The following is a 26,552-nucleotide window of genomic DNA, read 5'->3' as shown; positions in this document are numbered from 1 at the left end:
GAGTAGTAGCAATGGGGAAGTTCCAAGTTCAGATACAGGTAGATGCAGAGAGGGCCCTGAAGCATTGATGAGGAGCACTGGGTTAAGCCAGGGGTTGGCTAACTACAGCTTAAAGGATCAGTTTAGCTTCCTATTTCTGTATGGCCCACAACCTGAGAATGATCTTTACACATTTTAATGGTTGAAAGAAATCAAAAGAAGAATATTTGTAGTATGTAAAAAGTACATGACATTTAAATGTCAGCATCCATAAATAAAGTTTTATTGGAACAAAACCATAATCATTCATTTACATATCTACTTCTGCACTACAATGACAGAGCCAAGAGTTGTGACAGAGACCTTAATACCTGCAAAGCCTAAAATACTAACTTTCTGCCTCTTTACATACAGAAAAAGTTTGCCAGCCCCTATGCTAAGCCAGGGATAGCAGTAGTACTTGCATGCAGTTTCAAGCATCGAATACGGGTCACTGAGGGAGGGCAAGGAGGAACAAGGAATCCTTATGCCCAGATGACAAGGACCGGAACATTCCATCTAACAGCAAATCTTGTCCTCCCTCCTGACAGGGAAAAGCAGCCCACAGAAACACAAAGAGCATCCTTTGAGAGGTGGGCAAGGAATCTCCTTGTCTACTCAATGAGATTACTCTTGTTTCTAGTCATTTGGGAATTGTCTTTGCACAATTCAGTGCTTCCTCTCTCTTGAGTCAATGAAGAGAGACAGAGAACATAAATTATTATTATCAGAAAAAAGAGGGCCATCCTAATAGTTTTATGTAGCTTCGATGTGCCAGGAAGAAACACACAACATTTTAATAGCTTTATTTATTCCTGACGACACATCTGGAGTGGGGTCCTCCATCCTGCAGGCAATCCTGTCATGTCCCTAGTCAGCATCCTCTCCTCTCCTAGACTTTGTTACAACCTTTCCTTTTCAATCTCTCAACACCATGTCCATACTTCTGACTCTCAGCTAATGACTGAGCTTCTTATTTGACTGACAAAATTGAACCTTTCAGAAGAGAATTTCCACGTGTACCAACCTGTCTGTATTTGTACTACATAATCTGCCTTTCTTCCTTTTTCTAAAGATGGACCAGTCCTCTTCTAAACCAAACCCATCCTAAAATAAAAGCCTCCCTTAGCCCCCATCCTTCCATTCATTGCCCTGCTTCTCTGCTCCTCTTTATGACAAGACTTCTTTAACGAGTAGTCCACAGTGGCTGTCTCTACTTGATCTCCCTTTTCTCTTAAACCCATGCCCATCAGACTTTACCCCACCACAGCTGAAAAGGATCCTCCACTTGATTCAGTTCGCAGTGCTCATCTTGACTGAACCACCATCAGTGTTTGATACAAACAGTTATGTGCTTCCTCTCTCTTGAGTAAATCAAGATAGAGAGAAGACACTAATTACTATCAGGAAAAAAAAAATAGAGGGCCATTAGTGCTAATCCCATGGATATTAAGAGCATAAAAAGAAATATTATCTTAAAAATTATATGTGCCTTCTCTACATGTCTAATTCTGTGTTTGTAAGGAGGGAAGATAGCTCTGTGGAAATAGAGACTATCCAAATAACCAAAAAACAAAATGCAAAACACACACACACAAAAACGAAACCACAAGTGGTTATCAGTGTTTGCCTCTGGGAAGCAGGAGTTGAGGTGGAAATGGTTGGACAGGGGCTTTTCTACCATTTGACTTTTGAAAAACGTGTGCTCATTTCTTTGCACAAATGTCTCAGTGCCTGAAGGAACTGAAAGCAAAAATCACTGACACCCTCACCCCTACTGGGTATCTCTGGGAGAATGAGGGTAAGTATAATGTCACTCTGCAGGAGTTTGCCTAGCAGGTCTTTAACAGCCATTTAAACTCCCAGGCAGGCAAATTCCCAGGAGTTGGAGGCTTACACTGTTCCTTTTAGTCACTACTTTCATATTTACATACTGCTTATATATTGAAACTTTTTTCTTGTTTAAATCTAATTTTTATTGTCTTCAGTTTCTCTTATATCACTGCTCTATATTTATTTAAAATATCAATTTTTATCCATTGGAAATCACCCTTCTACCATTTCATTTTTCTGCATGTTCTTTTAGATACTATTTTATTACTTTTGTAATTTTAACCTTTTTTGTTTGTTTTCCTGATTTCTCCCTTTTATTTATTTTAGCTCAGCTCTGTGAATGGATTTCCTACTTTGCTTTAAATGGTGACACTGAGTGCAATAAGTTTGTTTGTTTTGTTCACCATTGCATTTCCTATGCTTAGAATAATGCTGGAATATAGCTGGTATTTAATAATATTTACTGAAAAAAACTGAATTAATTCAAATTCCCAGCAGCTAGAGGCTTAATTAGTTAACTAACGGGAAAAGAGAACTAAGATCATGGCACCTGGTCCCATCACTTCATGGCAAATTGATGGGGAAAAGTGGAAGCAGTGATAGATTCTATTTTCTTGGGCTCCGAAATCACTGCAGACAGTGACTGCAGCCTCAAAATTAAAAGACGCTTGCTTCTTGGAAGGAAGCTATGACAAATCTAGACAGCATATTAAAAATCAAAGCAAAGACATCATTTTGCCGATAAAAGTCCATCTAGTCAAAGCTGTGGTTTTTCTAGTAGTCATATGCAGATGTGAGAGTTGGACCATAAGGAAGGCTGAGTGCTGAAGAATTGATGCCTTTGAATTGTGATGCTGGAGAAGACTCTTGAGAGTCCCCTGGACTGCAGGGAGATCAAGCCAGTCAATCCTAAAGGAAATTAATCCTGAGTATTCACTGGAAGGACTGATGCTGAAGCAGAAGCTCCAATACTTTGGCCACCTGGCGTGAAGAGCCGACTCACTGAAAAAGACCCTGATGCTAGGAAAGATTGAAGGCAAAAGGAGAAGAGGGCAACAGACGATGAGATAGTTAGATAGCATCACCAACTCAATGGACAGGAATCTGAGCAAACTTTGGGAGACAGTGAAAGCCAGGGAAGCCTGGCGTGCTGCAGTCCATGGGCTCGCGAAGATTCGAACACAACTTAGCGACTGAACAACTACAAATGATCCAAATTAGGGAAGCTGGATAAAGGCAAGAGTAACAGCGGAAACTCGTCAATAAAACAACAATAGCGCTTGCTTTTGAACACTCAAATGTGCCAGGTACAAAGCTGCTGCTGCTGCTGCTGCTGCTGCTGCTGCTGCAGCTAAGTCATTTCAGTCGTGTCTGACTCTGTGCGACCCCATAGACTGCAGCCCACCAGGCTCCCCCATCCCTGGGATTCTCCAGGCAAGAACACTGGAGTGGGTTGCCATTCCCTTCTCCAATGCATGAAAGTAAAAAGTGAAAGTGAAGTCGCTTAGTCATGTCCGACTCTTAGCGACCCCATGGACTGCAGCCTACCAGGCTCCTCCGCTCATGGGATTTTCCAGGCAAGGTACAAAGCTAGATGTTTCAAAATCAATGTCTCATATTACTCTTCATGGCAATCCAGTGATAACAATAGTAATAGAGGATAGACATTTATACTATGTTAACTGCTTTATATACATTACCTTATTTAAATCTATGTCAAAGGGCTTTCTTGAAAATGAAAAGTGTTAGTATATGTAAAAGTTAAGTCGCTCAGTCATGTCCGACTCTTTGTGACCCCATGGACTGTAGCCCACCAGGCTCCTCCATCCATGGGATTCTCCAGGCAAGAATACTGGAGTGGGTTGCCATTTCCTTCTACAGGGGATCTTCCTGACCCAGGGATTGAACCCAGGTCTCCCATAATAGAGGCAGACGCTTTAACCTCTGAGCCACCAGGGAAGCCCAGTATAAAGTCTCTAGATAAAGCCTACATAAAATCATCACTCAATATATGTTATTTATCTGTCTCTCATCCTCACATTACCATCATCATCATCTCACCCTCCTCCTCCTCATCTTTATTATTATCCTCATTTTATAGGTAAGGACTCTGAAGCCCAGAGACATTAAGTAACTTGGAAGAGAATCAGCTGGTTGGAATCCAGGTTATCTACCTTCTGAGTCCTACTCTTCCCAAGATTTTGTAACACTTATTACAAAAGGCATACCATGCAGTGAAATTCTTTAAACCCCACCCCTTGAATCACACTCTAAGATAATTTGACCTATAGAGTTCTTTGAGATCCTTATTGCATTTTATAAAATCAGACCTCAAAATCAAATAGGATTTCAGTAAGCTTATAAGTTTGCGACCCCATGGACTGTAGCCTGCTATGCTCCTCCACCCATGGGATTTTCCAGGCAAGAACACTGGAGTGGATTGCCATTTCCTTCTCCAGGGTATCTTCCCGACCCAGGGATCGAACCCTGGTCCCCGACACTGTAGTCAGATTCTTTACTGTCTGAGCCACCAGGGAAGCCCTGTAAGTCAGTCAGGGTATCTCAACTCTGAACCATGAACAAAAGATCTATTGGAAACACTATATTTGCCCAATATACCACAATTGTTTCAATAATTCTGGAATCTTCTCTTAAACTTCAGAACTAAGTCTAATGTGGTTTCACTACCTTATATAAAAATAAGTTCAAATGGATGAAAAGCCTCTCATTTACTCATAAAATGCCTTTTAAAAGTTCTACTATTTTCTCACTGATAGGCTAGACTTTCCTGGCATGGAGATGGGTTGTGAGTGACATTGACCTATTTGTGAATGCAGCCATTTGAAATATCCAGTCAGATGCAGATCAGTTTTGTTAGCTGAGGCTGGAGGTTTGAATCAAAATTCATCCAGACCTTAGCATATTTCCATATGCTCCACTGATAACTGAAGGGGAGGGACAGGTCTTGATTTAATCTAGCACCAAGCAAATGACAATCACTGGCACTCAGCCTTATGCTTGTGTTCTGCAATTATTACATTTTAAAAAAAATCAGAATTTATCTTATTGATGCCATAAGTGCTTATATCAAATAAAACCTTAAGAAAAATTAAAATATTTCTAACAGAAACAGATATAGAGACCAGTGAAATCAGGAAGTTTAACAAAGTTTAAAATCTTTCCTTTGTTTTTAAGCTTTAAAAAATTTTCTCGTGGGTATATATGAGTGTGTATGTGTGTGTTTAAAGTATTATATGCATGACTGATCTGAGTAATGTTCTAAAGCAAGAGAGCTACCAGGATCTTTGCATATAAAAATATAATTTAATCGTCACAAACTCTGTGAAATAGATATTATCCTTAGTTTGCAGACTGGAGGTTCAAAGAAGTTACATATTCTGTCAGCTAAGGACTGGCTAACTGGATGCGTGCAGCCTCTACCGTAAGGGCAGAATAGTTGAACAGTCTTTCCCAGACTCCCTTGCTGCTAATGTGGATGTGACTTAACCTCTGCCAAACAGAGCCTCTTGTAAGACATTTGAAAAGCGGAAGTGAAACAAGAGCTGTGCTTCTGCTGTTTGCGCTGGCAAGCAGGATCACAAAGTTCTGCGATGACAGCATCTCGGTTTCCAGTTGCTAGCTCCCAGGGCAACTAAGAGAGTTGCCACAGGGCCTTCATCTTTTGTATGTACAGATTTAGCAGCCACGCCATGGCTCTGGAGCCAGTGATTGCAAAAAGGCAGATCCCTGATCCCTAAAGGGCACATATGTTGCTGTGTTCCTGAAGTTAACAGTTCTTTAGCTTCCTGACTCTCCATCTTCTTGGACAACAACTGCCCTAGCATTCCAGTTCTGCCTGTGACTTAGATTATCCTCCTGGAACACAGCACAGATGCTACTCCTGTGCCCTTCCAACTTCTCCTGTATGGATTTTCTCTGCTTGAAATTCCATTTCTGCTTTACTTTGTTGAACACTGACTAATTAATATGGTAAGTAACTTGCTTAGTCAGCCAAGAAGTACAGATTCAATGCATGCCTGCCAAATCCCAGAGCTTACACTCCCTTTGATGGAACATTATGGAGTGAGATTCCTTTTGCCTGTGGTAAATGCAGATACCCAAGGGGTGTGGGGTGGGGACACCAAGTTGGCCAAGCTGTTAGGCCCGCAGGTGTTGGTTCTTTGGCTTGTAGTCTACCCTATTCTGTGCACATTCTCCCCATTCACTAAGCTAGAACAGTTTTCACTTGTTCCCTCAAGTGTGTTAGTTGCTCAGTTGTGTCTGACTATTTGTATCTAGTCTTTGCAACCCCATGGACTATATAACCCACCAGACTCCTCTGTCTATGGAATCCTCTAGGCAGGAATACTGGAGTGGGTAGCCATTCCCTTCTTCAGGGGATCTTCCTGACTCAGAAATCGAACTCTGGTCTCCTGAATTGCAGACAGATTTTTCATCAAGAAAGCATGAAGGAGCCAATTATTGATTTTTCAGTCACTAAAGTCTAAGCCCCAAGATCCCGGACACTAATAAAATTTCCCCAGATTGGAAGAGGCAGATAATCAGAGAGTAACGGCACACTGAATATCTGAGAAGGTCCTGAACTCTGTCCCTCCCATCCCCTGTTTCTCAGGCCGAGTCCTGGGGATTAGGCTTACTGAAAGCTTATAGGAACTCCACATCACTGGGGAATCCTAGAATAGAGGGATTCTTGTGCTTTTTCCAGGGGAGAGTACGGGGAGGCGCCAGAGGTTCCCTGCACCTACTGAGGTACAGAAGTGAATGATATGGCCACGTGGTTTCCCTGGGGAACCAGGCATTCCAGGTGACACTGTGGGGCTGGACAGGAAGGAGGAGTGTGGTCAGGACACTAGGACAGTGCCTCAGAGACCTTTCCCACTAATGACTGAAGATCAGAAAGAACATCCTTCCCCAGATGCTGGACTGAGTCCCAACCCTGCACCCAATCCCTCCATGTGCATGCTAAGTAGCTTCAGTAGTGTCTGACTCTGTGCGACCCTATGGACTGTAGTCTGCCAGACTCCTCCGTCCATGTGATTCTCCAGGAAAGAATACTGGAATGGGTTGCCTGACCCAGGGATTGAACCCATGTCTCTTACACCTCCTGTGTTGGCAGGCAGGTTCTTTACCACTAGCACCACCTGGGAAGCCCAATCCCTCCACAATGCTATGTAATTCTGGAATTCAGAGGAAATCTCAGAAAAATTCAGTAGAATCATCCTGAGTTAATGAAATGAGGTGTCCACCAAGGCTTGAAATTGGATTAAACCCAGTTACATAAAAGAAGAAATATTTTTCTTGCATGCATACCATGAGTGTTGGGCTCTCTCACTGCACAACTCCCAGTTAATTCTGATGCTGGACTCAACTCTTTTACAATTAAGGTCAAGAAGAGTTACTGCTCTAGAACAGGGGTCAGCAAGTTACAGCTAGGCCCATGAGCCAAATTCGGCCCACTACATGTTTTTTATTCTCCTGCCTATTTTTGTAGGCTAAGTAAAGCCACTCTTTTGTGGCTGAGTTTGCCAAGTTGTGTAATTGCAACAAAGATCACTACAGTGCAAAGCCTACAGTATTTGCTATCCATCTCTTTATAGAAAAAAAAAAAAAATTACCAACGCCTGATATAGAACATGGGCCTTGCCTGGCTCTGTCTCATTTCCTGTCTTGCACTCTTGTCCTTTTGCTGTCATCATGGGGGCAAAGTCTCATATCAAAATCAATGGAAAAGCTCTGCCTTTCTCTGCTCTTACAAATGTATCCAGGTTCAGATCCAGCTCTTCCTCCCTGAAGTGCCCTGAGAATCAGTCCTCCTTAGACCAGACTTCTGTACCCTTGTCTCCTGACCCTGCATTTGCCTACCAGCCTCCCAGCTCTGACTTTTCTTCTGTATCCTTTGTGGGCGTCTCATCCCATCTGCTTTTGGAGTCGCTGTTTCCTATGGTTGTCCACAGCACTCTGATCTTCCTCTACTCACTCCACCGCAGCTGAGAATTCTGAGAAGAACCAGATTTCACGCCAGCCTTCACCTGTGAGGGGGCCATCTGGTCCAGGTTATTGACTTCAGGGTTTTACTCCCTTGGCTTGGATAATACCAGTATTTCAGTGCCTAAATGGAGCACTTGATTCTCTTCCTTTGGCCACCAAGTTAGTCAATGTTAGCTTGAACAAATAGCTCAAAGAGCAGTAATAAAGGCTCTGGAGTCAGCTTTAGAAGAAGGAGATTTGAGGCTATGTCCCTTCTTACCCAGGAAGTGATGAGCACGGATTTTCATTGTGTCACTCCAAAAACCACTTACTCCATATTTTCTACATACCAGACACTGTTAGACGCTATGAGGTGCGGCAAAGCTGAAAAAGACATAGTCTATGTCTTCAAAGAATTTACACGTTCTTTTTATCCATATGGACTTGACTCTCCACAAAAAGGATAAAAGTATTTTGAAGGCCATAAAAGAATCTTTAAAATTTTCTTTATAGACCTGTCTTAATTTTTTAATTTGGGGTATAAATACTGCTTTTGGGGAAAAAAATCTCATGAAGTCACACCAAGTTTTAGACAAGCTGATCATCTGAACTTTCTAAAGTTTGAAATGTCCTCGACCATTCTTCTGTAGCTGGGTCCTCTGTTTATTTTTGTGGCAATCACTGGCATCTGGAAACACTAAACTGGCCTACCATTCAACAGATTCTCCTCAAGGGATAGTTCTTAATCAGCTTTCAATGACCTAGACGCTAACATGGTAGCATCCCATAAATACTTGTTGAATGAACAAATTAAAAAATAAATAGGTAAACCTAGTAGTCCACTACGTTCTTCCTCTGAAATTTTACAGACTTATAATTTGTGCCCTCATTAGGGGAATGATCACATAGGGATTCATACTGAGTCATTTTCATGTTTCATATGTTGTATTTTATCCATCCTATACGGATTGCAATTTTATTGATTCCCCTACAGCACTTCTATGTCCCTGCTAAGTGAAATATTTGTTGAATATCAGCTATTCCTTTTTGTTTCCTTCTGTTTGCCTTCCTCTGTCTCTTTCTCAATTAGAGTACATGAAAATGTATTTTTAAATATTTACTGAATAAATCCTTATTCTCCTTGACCTTAATTTTAAGACAGAGGAGTTCAGCAATGTCTCTTTCTTAAAAAGACGATAAAAACGAACAAAACCCACAATCATAAATTCCTTCTAACTATATGTGAGGTTGTGAATAGGGAAAATGTTAGTTATATCCAAGCTAAATACTCTAATAAGATCTCCCTAGAAACCTATGACATCCCAGTGAAGGTGAGGAGATAAGAAGAGGGAGAAGCAGAAGAAGAGAAATGGGAAGTTATTTGGGAAAAGAAAAGAATGCAGTGTGAGGGATTTCAACAACAAATATAGAAAAACCTTAATAAGGAGAAAACTGCCAACCAAAAGACATTTACCTTTGCATCCCTCACAGGTCAGGGCGTTATAGTGATATCCAGATGCTCTGTCTCCACAAACAACACAGAGCTCATCCCCTTTGATTCTTCCTGCTGATGCTCCCAGTCGGGCCTTCTTTGTTATGGGAATCTCCACTGCCTCAGTCTCTCCCTGATAGAGAGTCTCAGCAGGCATTCGCCTGAGTTCATATATTCCAGGAGAGTACCACTCTTCAGGTTGCTGGGGATAGAAGCCCACACTGGAATAATAGGAAGAAGGGGAAATCTGTGGTTGAACCTGGGGGAACTGAACGTTGTTGTATTGTGAGTACGGTTCCACTTCTAGATTCTGTCCCAGAGGACCTGCCACTTGTTCTGTTAGTACACCTGAAAAAAAAGTGACAACAAAACTGGAATTGATATCATCATTCTATAAACAAGAGGCAGCTTAGCATATGGTTAGGAGTACAGGCTCTAAGGAAAGACTGAAATATTTAAATATTTACATTAACATTTTAACATAAAAATTAGCTTTTTACAGTAAAAATACTATTAAAAGATTAAACAACAAAACTAAAAGCTCAGAAGGATATTTGCAATATAGAGGACAGACAAAACACTCATATCACTAATATGTAAAGAGCTTTTGCATATCAATAAGAAAATATTCAACATGGAAAAAAAGGAAAACATACAAGGATGCTTAAAAGAAAAACAAAAAGGAAAGTTGGAAAAAATTCAACAATTCATAGTAAAAAAGATAACAGGTAAACATACAAATGCTGTCTTTTGTCATTTCTGTCTCGTGAAATCCTACGAAGTGGATAATAGTATTATCCTCACTTATAATTGAGTATTCCAAGGTTGAGAGTAGTTAGGCAACTTTACTCCTACACACCTAAGTAGCTGAGATTTAAACTTTGAGTCTGACTTCAAAGCCCATGTGCTGAATTGTTCCTCTCTGCTGCTGCTGCTGCTGCTAAGTCGCTTCAGTCATGTCCGACTCTGTGTGACCCCATCGACGGCAGCCCAGCAGGCTCCCCCATCCCTGGGATTCTCTGGGATGACTTCAAACGTGTGATGCTTTAAAGAATGATGGTAAAGATTTCCTCTTCCTTCTTTTATACTTGAGTTTACTAGTCCCTTCAGTGCCCCCATTTGCAGGTAACCTATAACTAGGCCTGCAAGACTATGCATGATCCTACTGTTTCTTTCTTTCCCAACCATTTCCCAATGTTCTGACTTCCGTATTCCTTGAATGTGCCTTGCTCCTTCCAGAATCAAAACCTCTCCCACATGCTGCTTGCTGAGCCTGGAACCTTCCTCCACACAGCTACCCACCTCCAAGAACATCATCTCACTATTCTCCACTTATCTTTAAATTTCCCATTAAGTATAGCTTCTCTTGGGAAGTATTCCCTGACCCTGGGTTCTGGGAGTCTTGGTTCTGAACCTAGTTATATGGTACTTACCTACACTGCCTAGGCCTCCCTTATCTGTAAAGAGAAGACTCCATGCTTCATGATATTATAGTTCTTCTTTATATCAAAAACTTCTATAAGTTTATGACCAACAGTTTATGGGCATTATAATTAACAGCCTTTCTATAGTGACAAAGTGGAAAATATGTATGTTAAATATTAGTTGAAACAAAAAAGCTTTCTGCATTGATCCAGGAAATGATTAATGGAACACAAAGTATACAGTATCTGTGTGGAAACAATTTTGTTTCTTTCATGCCCAACTTATCTATATAAAATCAGCACTGAGTCAGTATATCTGACAGTCAAACAGTTTTGGCAATGGTGCTTTGTCTTATGACCACAAAATGGAAGAATATAAAAATATGGAATTATTACAGAAAAAAGATAAAACATATGCAAAATTTGGATCATTTAGTAGCTAAATATGATTAAAATTCCTGGAGTGAATACAACTGAAAATAGTGAAAAGCATTAAAATCATTAGTTTCACCTAGATTTATCCTCCAACCCATCTTATCCCTACTCAACTCCCCATTCCACCCCCAGCCCCAGATTCTCTTCATCTACAGGTCCAGTGAAGTTTAGCAACTTGCCTGAAGTCACATAATCAATTAAAGACAGAATGTTGATTCTCTAGAATATAAAGAAATGTATAGTCATTTTCTCTTTAAAATTCCAAGATCTCTGAGCATTCTTTCAAGAAGTCTTTTACAAATCAAGAGACCATGGAGTTCCAACTCAAGTCAAATCATGTTATCAGTATCATATCAATCTCTCGAATCATTTCAAATTAAACAGAAAGCTTTCACAAAGACATCAATTCTATTACATGAAATTAATAAACAGGGTGAGATTATGATATCAGTACACACAGTATTATTAAATAACACCTTTATTCTGAAAGCACATCCACTTCTAGTATTTCATAGTGTTCCCACCAAATCCCCACAGAGTAGAGACAATAAATATGCAGGCAACTTACAATTAAAAGAAAAAAATCCAGCATGAACACCATGCTCCAAAAGAGTAGAACAAGAGCTTCCATGAACTGACTATAAGATCTTAAACAACTGCCTGACATTTTTCTGTTTTCTTCTGTAAAATGAGGCTACTAACAACCAGCCTTCCTATCTCATAAGGTAGTTTTGAGTATAAGATACAGTTTCTGAGAAAAAGTTTTGACAAGTTAAACGCCATAAAAAGGCATGTTTGTTTCCTAAAGAACCCAGAAAAATCTTGATTCTAATACAGTTAATTGATAGTTAATTAGTAAATATTAATACACATTAATCTGTTTTGATATATTATCTATCTTTTAAATAAGGTATATATATATATATATATATATATATATATATATATCTTACAATTTGCTAAACACAGAACTAGGTTCTGAGAATAAAACAGTGAACAAGACAGAAAAGAGGCCCCAGACTTTCTCTTGTTTGTGTGCTGGGGGTGGAGAGGGGTAAAGGTATGTCAAGGGCTGGGATAAAACCAAGTAAATGAATACAGAATTTTCTGACAGAGCATAAGATGTGGAGAGGGCAAAGGTAGGTCAACTTTAGAGTGTACTTTCTGAAAAGGTAAATTTATTTTTGCTTTAATACAATTTATGAATGATTTCTTAAGAATCAGGTTATCAAGAAATAGGAGAATTTGGATTTCTTTATAATAGGAAATTTTCTGTGGGAGTTTAGGGAAGAGTTCTTAAATGGGAACACTTGAATGGACTCCAGGATAGTCTGAGACCTCCTGCAAAAGGAAGAAAAATTTTCTGGGTAGAGAGTCATTTAGTAGCATTTAATAGTTTCTCTAAAGGACTAGACCAAAGGGAAATTTCTGAGATGGAAGCCCTCTATAGCTTTCAATGTGTTAGCGGCTAACCATGTGGAATAGTGAACATTTGAAACATGGCTAGTGATAATGAGGAAATGAATTTTTCATTTTCTGTAACTTTAAATAATTAAAATTTAAAATAGCCACATGTAGCTAATGATGCCATATCCAACAGCACAGCTCTAAGGAGTTTGTGACCAGAACCACTGGGTACCCAGATGGGAGAATCAGGTTCATGTGAGGAGGATGGCGCTTTTTCTTGAACCTGTAGTTAATTGCTGATGAGACCAATAAAGGGTTCAGATTATATCCAGTTTTTCTCCCTGGCACAATGCTGACGCTGGTAAATGTTTCATGAATGTTTGTTGAAATGTTTCATGAATGGGAAAACTGCCTTCTTGTCCTTTCTTATTCCCTAACCCATGGTTCCTCAAGTAGATGATACGACTTGGTTTGTGAAATCGTTTGCCAGTCCTGGTGCCAGGCCTTTGTGATGTTGGTGCCTCTTCCCACCAAGTTTGTCAACCCATCGCCTGCTCTGTGACGCCTGATCCAGTTTCCCCAGGTAGAATGAATCTCTCTTCCCCTCTGCACACGCTGGTACTGCACACTCAGAAGCATGTACCATTGCTGCTGTTGGTTTACAGGCTCGTGTTTCATGCTATATCATTTAGGGTGGTGGGACATACGCATTACAAGCATCCGGCCATGCAGACAAATCTGGATTCAGTTTACCTGCAACATGCTGGAAGTATGAACTTGGGAAACACACTGAACTTCTTTAAGCTTCTGTTCCTTTCTTATAAAGCTGGGCTAACACAATACACTACTATGTATAAAATAGATTAACTAGTGAGAGCCTATGTGTAGCACAGTGAACTCCACTCAACGCTGTGCAGTGACCGAAACGGGAAGGAAATCCAAAAAAAAGAGAAATACGTGTACGTGTAGCTGATTCACTTTGCTATACAGCAGAAACGAATACAGCATTGTAAAACAACTATATGCCAATAAAAATTGATTTTAAAAAGGATAGGACAATATAGTAATTGAAACAAAATATAGTACCTAGGTGAAAGGTTAAAGATAACCTGAGAAAAAGAATCTAAACTGCCCTGACTAAGCATAAACATTCAATACATTTTAGCTATTGTTGCGGTTAGTCTGTGGACTTTAGGGGAATACATTAGATTCAGTTCAGTTCAGTTGCTCAGTCGTGTCCGACTCTCTGCGACCCCATGAATCACAGCACGCCAGGCCTCCCTGTCCATCACCAACTCCCAGAGTTCGCCCAAACTCACGTGCATCAGTCGGTGATGCCATCCAGCCATCTCATCCTCTGTCGTCCCCTTCTCCTCCTGCCCCCAATCCCTCCCAGCATCAGAGTCTTTTCCAATGAGTCAACTCTTCACATGAGGTGGCCAAAGTATTGGAGTTTCAGCCTCAGCATCAGTCCTTCCAATGAAAACTAAGGACTGAACTCCTTTAGGATGGACTGGTTGGATCTCCTTGCAATTACTATATATTATACTCCCTTTTTTCCTTCATTTGTGGCACCTTATAGAGTGCCTGACACAGTTTAACTCTTTAATAAATGTTTATTAAATTGAAATGATGGGGAATTTGCTTCTCCAGCTTTCTATCTACTTTCCATTACTAAATACAGTCTCAGTCATTTTAAAATAAAACATTTAACTAAAATAACATGCTGTGAAGTTTACAATCAGAAATATATTCAAAATTACAATTATTGTAAAAATGACGAGTTTCTCTAGCTGGAAATTCGAAAGGTAAGCTTCTATTTTGAAAAAATATGAAAACAGACAATATTCTTTATACTATCTATATTTTGATTATAATCTGTATTTTAGTTCAGAGAAAACAAACATACTGGGCTTAATGCTGAACTCTTTACTCATCTGATTTTCCATTGACTTTTGGGAAAAACCTGTTGTGAAACAATTTCAATACATTTTTTGGATTTCTTTTTATTTTTCTCACCATAACCCACAGTTTGAAATAAATCTTATATCATGATCCTTATACACACTTATACATATGTATAAATAATCTGAAACAAAATTTCCATGAAATAACATGTATCCTTACCCCTGACTGCACTCTGATATTTCTACTGTACTTATTCAGTTCTAAATTTTTAATGCTGGTCACAAGTCACAAAATAGATGTCATGACCCACTAGGATCTAAGACTTGCCATTTTAAAACATTGCATTAAACAATGTACTTTAAAATGTTTTTTCAAGTGTCTGAGGGCATTAATACTTTAGCTGCCTAGTGTTCAAACTGGAAGAACTGTGCTACTTTGACACAATATCCAGTGAAGAATTGTAGGGAAAACACACTTAGATTTAATCTCTGTGAGATACTCACCTACCTCGAGCCCTACAAAAATCACCCCAGCCAGCTTTTCACCCCAGCCCCCTGGTTCTGACTGAGCCATCTTTGATGGAGATCTGTTGCTGAAATCTCAAGCAAAAGTCCCCCACGTTTCCTCAGCCCACTGGCAGAAGCTCCACCGCAAGCAGCTGTGAACATTGTCTTACCTTTAGCGGGCTTCATGCTCATCACTTCCATGGTGAATCCTGAAGATGTGTGGCTGTGACAAGGACTGATTTGAACTGGATTTTCTAACTCCTGAAACTGCATTACCATTCTTAGCTTACTCACAGCAACTGAAAATGAGACTAGGTGAGGAGTAACAGAGGCCAGAGGTTGTACGGTTTACTGATTAACTTCATTACTGAGCAGAATATTTGTAAATGTTTATGAGAAAAGTCCTCAATGCCAAATTGCCTAGTAAGCTGGAAACCAGCCTCTTAGATAAACATTTTGGGGGAGCACATTCCAATTTAGGAATTTTCAGAGGATAGATTTTGGTTCAGTGGCTCTAAAAGTAGATTTGAGGGTCTAGAGCCATATTCTATATTTTGGCATTTGTTCCTCTCAAAAGGGTACAGAATGGTATAATTTTGTAATGTCAGGAAACATGAAAGCATAATACTGAACGGTGTGAGGCCAATTAATCCAGGCTTATACGCAGTGTTATGGGTAGAACTGTGTTCCCTCCCCACAGTTAGTATGTGGAAGTTCTAACTCCCAGCTCCTCAGCATGCAACACGGTTTGGAGATAGGGTCTTTACAGAGGTAACCAAGTTAAAATGAGGTCATTAGATTGGTTCCTAATCCTGTATGACTGGTGTTCTTATGCAAATGGGAAATCTGTATTTCAGACACAGAAGCTCAAAGAAAAGGTGGTGCAAAAGACACAGGGAAACATCATCTACAAGCTAAGAAGAGGCCAGAAACAGATCCACCCATTTCAGCCTTCAGAAAGAGCCAACTCAGGCTTGATTTTGAACTTCTAGCCTCCAAACTGGTACAACAATACATCTGTCATTTAAGTCACCCAATATGTGGTATTTTATTACACCAGCCTTAGCAAACTAATACCTGCAGGCTTCCTTGGCATTCACTAGCTCTCTGGATCACAGACAAACTACTGCCTCAATTTCCTCGTCTGCAGAATGGGACTGATAATCACACAACCTCAGAGAGTTGTTATGAGGACTCAATAAAATAATGTTTATCAAATGCTTAGCACACTGGGTGGCTACCCATCATCATTATATTGATATTTTAATTATTCAGCCTTGGACTCACATTGTAGGTTGGTTTGCTTCCTGAATAAGAATAATTTCTGTGGCATAACCTGTGGATACCAAGCTTGTGATTGCAGGTTATTTTTTGGAAGGGAGGGCTTTAGAATAGGACTCAGTAGTTCTGGGGTTCAGCTCAGGGATAATGCAACCAGACATATCAACAGATGGTAAAAACATAGATAATAATTCCTGCCCTACTTCCCTTATGGACCTGTTGTGAAGATAAAATGACATAATAAATATGAATGCAGTTTTAAAAGGCAAACATGATCTATATAAACATAATAATCCCTGCTAAGCTATTTCTACAACCTTTACAGGTTTACAAAGTGGCTTTCTATGCATTGGGCTTCACTGATGGCTTAGATGGTAAAGAATCTGCCTGCAATGCGGGAGACCTGGTTTTGATCTCTGGGTTGGGAATATCCCCTGGAGGAGGGCATGGCAACCCACTCCAGTATTCTTGCCTGGAGAATCCCCATTGACAGAGGTGACTGGCAGGCTACAGTTTATGGGGTTGCAAAGAGTCCAACATGACTGAGTGACTAAGCGTGCGTGCGTGCGTGCACACTCTCACACACACACACACACACACACACACACACACACACACACACATTATCTCACCTGATTCTTACTTGCACGTCTTGAGGAAGGTATTATTTCTGATGCCCACTATCTTTTACCTTGTTTTGCAGACTTGGAAAGGCAATTCAGTGAAGTTATGTGATTTGTCTTAAGTTAGCCAGCTATTAAGGGATGAAGCTAAGGCTCTAACCCTTGTGGTAGAAAAGCTAAAGCACACCTGCCCTCATTGCCAGGAAAGAGTTATGGTTCCTGGTTGTATTTCAGTTTGTATTTCTCAACCAAGAATCACCATTCGTAAAGCTGTTTTCAATTCTCAAAATACATTTTTCCCCTAAGGGTCTGTGCTGTTTGAAACAGTAGTCGCTGCCTATATACGGCTACTTAAATTTAAATTTGGTTCAGTTGCTCAGTCGTGTCTGACTCTTGGTGACCCCATGGACTGCAGCACGCCAGGCCTCCCTGTCCATCACCAACTCCTGGGGTTTAAATTAAATTAGAATTAATTTCTCAGTTACACTAGTCCCATTTTAAGTGATCGGTAGCCACAGGTGGTTAGTGGTTACTGCATTAGACAAAGTAAACCTACTATATTTTTTATCACCACAGAAAGTTCTACTGGATAGCACTGTTGCAGATGGTACTTGGGAGCAATGTGAATGATATGCCAGTTGTGCCAAATGGGGGCATAAGCTATGATGCCATAAAAAAGGGAAGTTCCAAAGCAAACTCTAGCAATGATTTTCAGAGAACTATCCTTGGGAAGAGTCTTGACCAACAGATTTGAGTGATACAGTCTTACCGGAAAGACCTTCTCCACTGAGAAGGTGAATAGGAACGTTCTCTTAGCCTGAATCCTTACTCATCCAATTCTGAGTTCCTGGTCTGGACTATATTTTGGTTGCCTACTCACTATCTATGGAATCTTAGCAGATTATTTAACATCCTTAGATCTCTATTTTCTCATCATCAAAAGGGGAATAGTAATGGTATCTACCCTATAAAAGTGTAATGAGAATTAATACTAATGGCAAATAGAGTATTTACAATGTGCCAGGCATTCCTCTGAGAATTCTTTAAATGAGATAAGTAACTCGCACAAAGTTAAGTAATCTGCCTATGACCTCATGCCAGTGATATGGGACTGGCATAGATGGAACTGAATGCAGAATCCACTGCTGAAATACACTTCACATGATGCCTGACATGTAGAAAGGGCTCAAGAAATGGCAGCGGTTATGATCACATTTTTCTTTTTTAACCACTGTAAATGTATAAATTTGCAGTCTGATTTCATAGTCAACCTTTCTCAGTTTGGTTATCCTGAGAGTCCCTGAGACCTGTTTCTTAGCCTGCAAGGTTGAGAGCCAGGCCCTGGATGGTAGTGGATTCACCAACTAGCTGGTCAGCTGGTACCTCACTGCATACCTCTTCCAAACGATGCATGCCCTATCTGAAAGAAGCAGTAATTTATTTTGTAATAGGGAAAGGTTCTACTGATATTTATTTTCCATCTCCCATTTCTTAACCTTATAACAACAGTACCAGATCTGAGAATCCTGGGAGAGCAAGAGCCAAAGACACAGTGAATTAATAAAAATCCTAGAGACTGCTCCAGTCTGTAAAAGAGATATAGGTAATAAAATGTAGTAACAAAATATTTAAATAAGGCTAAAGCAAAGCTCCATTTTGTCTGAGACAATGGTATCTTTCCATCTTCTGGAAACTTTCAGCTTTGATTCACCCACCAGGTCAGAACTACATTGACTTGTGTTAAATTCAGTGAGATGGAAAAAGACTTGAAATCAAATGTCAGAAATATTATACAACATTGCATCTCAAGACCTTTAATTGTATTTCAAAACCATCTGGCTGGTTCTGCAACATCTGAAAGTTTCTTTTAATTTAAGCAAAAGACATAGGCAAGAACCAGATTTCAATAAAAATAAAGCTATACAGAGAAAATGAACATCAACAGCTGAGAAAAGCATAATGTAATGAGAAGTAGCTAAGGGAAATGAAGTATAAGTGGATAGGAGTATTTAGGATCTGACCTCCTGTGACTTGCTGGACCTCATTCATAATGGGGCTTTGGAAACACTGTCAGAAACAATAATAAAGGTAACACAAAAATGTAGATTCCATAGCTGTAATGCCAACATGAGTTAGAACATGGTTTTTTTTTTTTCCTTGGAACACCAAGAAATTTAGCTTGATACTGTTGGTTTCTGTTGGCTCCTTGAAAATTCTTAGCACTCAACAATGTTAAGATCAACAGAATTTCCTCCGTTTAATAAGTAGAGTGGTGCTTATCATTCCAACGGTTTAAATAATAACAACTATGTTTCAAACCCTGGAGGAGCTATACTGCTTTATGATGCCTTCAGATGTACAGGACACTTTCCCACACAGTCATTCAATCCTCCAACAAACAGCGAAGTGTTATTATTAACCCCAATTTACAGGGGAGAAAACTGAAGTTCAGAGTTTCAGCTGCCTCTGCAACTTTATTTCTTTCAATTTCATCACTTACTTCCACTCACATTCATTGAACTTTTCCCAGTAACACCGAGCTAAAGGAACTGGATTCATCGTACTTGAAATAGTTGGTATGGGGACATGAGATTTGCAGTGATGTGGATGAACCTAGAGTCTGCCATACAGAGTGAAGTCAGAAAGAGAAAAACAAATCTTGTATATTAGCACATAGACATGGAATTCTAGGATAACTGTACTGATTAATCTATTTGCAGGGATAGGAATAGAGAGGCAGATATACAAAACGGACACGTGGACACAGGCTGGGGAAGGACAGGGTAGGATGAATTGGGAGAGCAGCACTGACATATAGATACTACCATGTGCAAATGGACCCCACTCCAGTACTCTTGCCTAGAAAATTCCGTGGATGGAGGAGCCTGGTGGGCTACAGTCCATGGGATCATGAAGAGTCAGACATGACTGAGCGACTTCACCACGACGATGTGCAAAATAGATAGCTATTTTGGAATCTGCCATATATATAACACTGAGAGCTCAGCTCAGTGCTCTGTGATCATCTAGAGGGGGTGAGGTGGAGAGTGGGTTAGAAGGTGGTCCAAGAGGGAGGGGATATATCTATGCCGCTGACTCACTTTGTTGTACTGCAGAAATTAACACAACATTGTAAAGCAATTACACTCCAATAAAAAAAGATTGTACCTTTTCTTGCTTATTCTGTGCTAAGAATGGCTTTCTGTTTTCTGAGTCTTTCCAATTCTGTTATTTTTTTTTCTTTAGTTCTCAAACCACAATTTGCTAAAAGAAGACAGATTTTAATTGACATGTCACATTCTACCCTATTCATTATGTCACACCATGAGAAGCTGTGGACTTTGTCATTATTACCTTTTATTATGTACTAATTGCATAAGACTCTGCCTTCTTCATTCATCAGCGAAGTCTTTCTTAACCCACTCAAATTAATCTTTGACCAAGTTTCCTGGCTTTCGGGATCTCTCAGAGGAAAGGAAACTTGTCTTTTTTAGGTCACCATGTCCTTCCATCCTGAGTCCTGTGTATGGATTGGGGACCAGTGAGCTAGGTCCCCATGTGGATTTGTGAGGCAGGCCTGGCCACAGAATGAGTTGAAGGATCTTACAAGGTGATTCCAGACCCATCTCTGTAATTCTTTCTTTCCTTCTTTTCTACAAGGTCCAAGCTAAGAAAAGTGAACGATAGAACAAATGTACACCACTCCCCCACCCCACCTGAGCTTTCCTTTGAGTATTCTGACTGATCGGTAGCTGGGGGATCCCATTAGCACTGGGTGGCAGTCCCTCTGGTGATGGGGTACATCCTTTGTCCACCTCTCATTTCAGCTGTAGCTGTAGCAGGGGATCATGCACAAGCTCAGACTCACTTCACGCTTGCACCCTGTCATTTCAAGAGCAGGCTGCACATCTCTGCTTTTTGCCCAGAGCTTCTCCAAGGCCACAGGAGACCACACGGCTTGATTCTACTGGGAGTACCAAAAGCACGGCCCAGAAGTGCAGGGACGTTAATGTCCCCGGAGTGACCCTCAACCAAGGGGAGCCAGAGGTCCGTTAATAACTTCTCCAGTGCCTGGTGCCTCGGTGGACAATTCTCTCTGCTTCTCCCAGTGCAACCAAGCTCCCCTTGCCCACAGCAGTGATCTCTATAATTCATCTCATCTTGGTTTTTCCTCCTTCCCTGTCTTATCACCCCAGTCCTTGGCTCCTGCTCCCTAGGATCATCTCTCACATAAAGTCTGCACATAATCCTTGCTTCAGGCTCTGCTTTTCAGGGTAACCATTTATATGGACGGAAAGGCTTCCCCTTCTCCTTAGGCAAAGCCTTCTAGAGGGGCCCACAGTCGTCTCTGGAAGCAGCTGAAAGGCCTCATTCATGAGGTCATTAGTGTATCCACTGTCCATTAGTGAGTGCTCATCAGTATTTGTTGAGTAACATTTATGTCACCTTCTCAATGTCTTAAATTAAATGTCAATGCCTTGGGATTTAATTATGGCCTTTTGGGTGACCTGCAGGAAGGTGAACCATGCCCAGGACCACCTGAAAAGTCACATCATATGTCAGGTGAGTACCACTGAGTCCAAGTTGCCACTTCCTGACATGACGACTGTAGAGATTTGTGGACTTGAATGCTAGTTCTAGGTGTCCTAGAATTCCCAGCCTAATAATCTCTTTACCAATGTTGATTAATGGAAATATCCAGAGCCAGTTCTCTAGACTCTTTCAACTTTCCTCAACAAAAATGAGAAGACAAAGCCCTTACAAGTCATTCTAGACTTTAGACCTTTGCATTTGCATTTCCTTTACCCAGGATACGTCTTCAGATTAAGACTGTCTTTTTTAGCTCGGTTGTCAACTCCTCAGAGGTCTCCCCTGACCACACAAGTTAGAGCAGCTGCCTTCTTCCAGTTGCTATGACATCACCCTGTTTTGTTGTTTCCATAGCACTCAGCACTACCTGATATTATTTCATTTATTTATTCCTTTGCCGGTTTCTTGAGAGTTTACTCTCCACTAGGATCTTGCCTGTCTTATTTCCTGCTTTATTCCAACATCCAGCACATGGTCAGTGTTCAGTGTCTAGATGGAAGAAATTATAGCCACCCATATGCAATACCATAAACTTCAGTTGCTCTTGTTATAACAACATGATGGCTGGTTTTCAGGGCACAGTTAGACCATAGGAAGAGTCCAGCTCTCCAGTTAGTTGAGCCTATGAGTTAAACTTCTGAATTTTGGGCGCATCTCAAGATCTACAGGTGATGACTTAGGTATTGTGGGCTACTCATCCATGAGCCACAGTCTTTTCCCTGGTGCTCTGTACCCCAGGCTCAGAGTGGGAGGTCCAGAGAATCCATCAGTGTCATCAAGACATGAAAGAAGATGGGCAGGAATTATAACAAAATGCTCTTCATCCTCCCCTTTGGCAGACTTTGGTTAGGTATGTTGAACAGAGAGAGAGACAGAGGCCCCAAGGGAAAGGTATGTGGGAGAGAAAAAAAACAACAACAACAACCTTAGACCCTGCTCTAGAACTTAATAGAGAAGACTGAAGGAAACTTCTCCAACTCAGAATAACAGCCATGCATTGCAGCTTATGCATTTTGTGCTATGTATTCTAAGAAACATTACAAAAAGTGTTAGGAAACTGGATACGGATGTGGTCCTGCAAAGGAGAGATGAGGAAAGAGCACCACTGAGAGAAAGCATGAACCACAACGCTTCTGTAGAAATCATTTTCAGATGTTTCTAACTTGACAGCTCCTTCACAACTTTTTCTCTATCTACTTACCTCTTTTTCACCTCACCACCACTGAGGTCAGCTTTCAATCTGATGAGCTTGCTTAAAGTGGACTAGTTTGTAAGAAAAATCTTAACAGTTTCCTCTTGATGTATATACAAAATTAAAGCTGGATGGATTTGTTTAATAATGATGACATCAGAGTTTAGATTTGGAGATCTTAACATGCAGTCATAAAATTTCAGAGCAGGAAATGGAGTCTATATGTGAAAAAAATCATCTCAAGTGCAACTTTCCTTAGTCTATGATCTGCACCTACAGTCCTAATCATCTGATGAGTAGATAAAATACTATCAAGATATCTATACATTATATTTGTAAGGACCCATAGAAGGGTAGGCTGGAACATGGAAGTCTATGTCCCACTGCCCTTGACTGTATCCATAGGACAAAGAAAAGCCAGCTGGAAGGAATAAGATGTAGCAACTATATCTGAGAACTGGCATTTCATAGATAATTACTGCTGCCTTTAGTTCTCTGAGAGTTACTGATGAACATCTTTTCCCCTTAAACCTCTTTTCTCCTTCCCTACTATTATTTATTGTTTGATTCTTGGATCAGTCCTGGGGTGTTCTTTAGGAGGAATGATGCTAAAGCTGAAACTCTAGTACTTTGGCCACCTCATGTGAAGAGTTGACTCATTGGAAAAGACTCTGATGCTGGGAGGGATTAGGGGCAGATGGAAAAGGGGACGACAGAGGATGAGATGGCTGGATGGCATCACCGACTCGATGGACATGAGTTTGAGTGAACTCCGGGAATTGGTGATGGACAGGGAGGCCTGGTATGCTGCAGTTCATGGGGTCACAAAGAGTTGGACACGACTGAGTGACTGAACTGAACTGAGGATTAATAAAATATAGTCTCTGCCCTTAAATGTTCTTAAACTGAATGGGCGCAGGTAGACATGTAAAGAGATAATAATGACCCCTCCTTGGAAATGACCTGATAAACCACTGCACTCTAATGCTAATGACTAGTAGGTAATAGTATAAGCTATTGATTAATATCTTTCAGGGATTTCTGCAACCAAATAGGGGATAGATTCTTAACACATTGAATTTTGTGTAATTTCAAGTGCTTGCATTCTCACTATCATCATCGATCATGGTTCATATTTTAATATAGTGTAAAAACCTGGGAGCATCTAAGTCTCCCAGCAGAGATGCAAAGCAGAAGGGAACTATTTTAAGAGTGGCAGAAAGCTGCTCTACCCCACTCGAAATATTGCCCCTGCCAACATTTTGCTGATGTTCTCAATTCAAACTCTTTATAATGAGGTGTTTTTTTAATAAATGCATAAAGTGGAGCAATAGATCATTTTATGGTATCATCTAGTTACAGATCTACTGAAAACAACGTAGTACAATTTGTGCTCAATCCAGTTTAAATGACTAATCCTGACACTGTGCCATATCTCCCCCAGCACCGGAAGAAGGGTGGAAAGGAAACGTAGCACAGAGCTATAATCTAAGTAACCCCAGCCTTTAATAGGTATAATATTAAACCATAGAATCATGATTTCATACTTTAGTACATGCTATAATAATATTAGAATTAGCCCTAGACAGGAATGTATTTCTACTCCCAGCTCTGTTAATTATCTAGCCTCATGGCCTTGGACAAGTCACAAAACTCTCTGACTCTTGCAGTTCTCATCTATAAAAAAGAAGACTATTAGGTTCAGTGAATCCAAGGTCTGATCTATCTCTAATCTTGCAGAGTCGCTAATGTCTATGGAGTACTCAGAACAAAAATATTTTCTGGACCCTCTCTGGACTTATCAGTTAGGTTTTTTTTTTCCTTTTGTATGTCCAAATTGCAGTTTGTTTTTTTTACTAATATTCGAATGAACTTGACAACTTACCAAATAAATTGTCAGAAAGAGAAAATTCATCTGTGGCAGGTAAGTGGGAGTGTTCAATGAGATTCATTTTTGATCCCATCCAAACTTTTCTATTTGAGAATGTATTACCTTCGTTATGGTGGCCTTCAAAAAAATCCCCTGAAAGGTAAATAAATACATAGAGTGTTGGGGAGGGTGGGCAGATGATTAAGAAAGAGAGGGAGAGACAGAGAAAGCGAATTTTAACAAGCACAAAAGATTCCCTTTGTAGACATTTTTTCATAGCTTTTCTTTAGATGTCTTTCCTCGATAATTACCATTTTTACACTCATTTGGACTTACAAATGTCTAAGATATATGCTTTCAGACTAGATACTCTCTAATTTATCTGGGAAAACACCTTTTGTTTTCATTTGTTTGAGCACTTGGTAGATTTGGGCAAGATATGATATTTTGGATATGTTTATTTTATGTATAGACAAAACGGAAACAAATATAAAAGCCTTGATTAAAAATGGGATGAAAAAATGATTTACCTTAAATTTTACACTAAAGATGAACAGGTCTTTGCAAGACACAAAAATGATTTCAGATCACTTCCGACCAGAATTTTTCATTTTCTTTTTTTGGCTGTACTGTGCAGCCTATAGGATCTTCGTTCACCAACCAGCAATTGAACCCACACCCTCAACAGTGAAAGCATAGAGTCTAATCAACTGGACCACCAGGAAATTCTTTGGAATTTTCTTAAGTTGAGTAGACATCATATTAGCAGATAAAAAATTCAGAAGATGTTCACCCAAGATCTTTATTCTTGCCTTTTAGAGAAAATTTAAGGGGCTTACATTTTCATTCTCATGGTCTACCTTATCGTGTATTTAATCTAGGGTAAAAGAAGCTATGGCAAGAAGGAAAAAAGTGGTAAATCTCACCCAAATGTCTGAAGTTTCATCCTGAGATGTCCAGAGTATATCCAAGAACCCAAGAGATGCGGTGCTCACTTGTACTCTATTTCCAGTTCTTCCTTCCTTCCTTCCAATATGCCTTCCCCCCTGAAAAAGTAATGAAAAAAGTCGAATAATGAAAAGGTATGTTATCAGAACACTTTTTTCCAAGGCTGTTTTCTGAGGATGATTTTTAAACTTTTAATCCTGTCTTTACTAAGAAATCATTTCATTTATGGATACCTACTTATATTTACAACTCAGAAAGAGAATACAGGGGGTTTGTTGGGCAAATATTTATTTCATTAGAACTTCCTTACTATTCATAGCTCTCTGTTTCTTCCTCACTCAGCAAAATGTTCCAGATCAAGCAGAAGTGACAGTTCAAGCAGACATTTGGCTGCAAAGAGTCGGACACGACTGAGCGATGGAACTGAACTGAACTGAACTGAACTGAAGGTAGTCCACCAGACTACATTTGTTGTATGCAGTCATTTATTCATGTTTTCAACAAATATTTATTGAAGAGTTATTCTGAACTAAGCTCTGTGCTGGATCTTTGAAAATGAAATAACAGGAAAAATACCATCCAAAATCTTTTATATCAAGCATAATGAGGAACAGAGACATTGAAAAACAATCACAGGAATACACAGATGATTACATGTCTTAAAAGCTCCTGATGAAGGCAAAGATGAGGATGCTCTAGTGGGGACTCACCTGTATTAGATTCAAGAGGCCTTCTCACCACCCTGAAGTCAGGAAGGAAAGGGGTGTGAAAAGGAGTCAAGATAGGGAAGTAGTTGGAGGAAAATGTGTGGTTTTGAGGGCAATTTTTAAAGACAAGCAATACTAGGTCTCATCTAGAATACACCAGAGAGGTTGAAGAAACAAGAGAAATGATACTCCTGAGAAATGATACTAGCTGTGTCCACTGTGGGAACGCAGACATACCTGAGTCCATCTGGTAAACCACTGGCCTGGCCCTACCAAAGTCTACTGTCCAATAAGCCAAGGGGCTTGTAGGAGAAAACTCATCCTAAAGTC

General features: G+C 40.1%; 1 protein-coding gene across 6 annotated transcripts in view; it reads right to left on the bottom strand.

The window, feature by feature from the left end:
• The window catches only part of NR1H4 (nuclear receptor subfamily 1 group H member 4), an 80,053-nt gene that overhangs the window by 37,268 nt on the left and 16,233 nt on the right, over positions 1 to 26,552 (bottom strand). For 2 of the 6 annotated variants that reach the window (XM_004006653.6, XM_012174873.5), the window contains exons 2-4: positions 25,494 to 25,613; positions 15,182 to 24,720; positions 9,314 to 9,679 (exon numbers count right to left, since the gene is read on the bottom strand). In XM_004006653.6, the coding sequence (XP_004006702.3) occupies positions 9,314 to 9,679; positions 15,182 to 15,290 (475 nt within the window). In that variant the 5' untranslated portion in view covers positions 15,291 to 24,720; positions 25,494 to 25,613. Of the gene's footprint in view, positions 1 to 9,313; positions 9,680 to 15,181; positions 25,614 to 26,552 lie in introns of all 6 variants that reach the window. The other 4 variants (XM_004006654.6, XM_012174874.5, XM_060413094.1 and 1 more) reach the window with 2 other exon arrangements.

The sequence above is a fragment of the Ovis aries genome, chromosome 3 (assembly GCF_016772045.2).
Source record: "Ovis aries strain OAR_USU_Benz2616 breed Rambouillet chromosome 3, ARS-UI_Ramb_v3.0, whole genome shotgun sequence".
In the NCBI taxonomy this organism is placed as follows: domain Eukaryota; kingdom Metazoa; phylum Chordata; class Mammalia; order Artiodactyla; family Bovidae; genus Ovis; species Ovis aries.
This window is presented reverse-complemented; position numbering and strand designations above follow the sequence as displayed.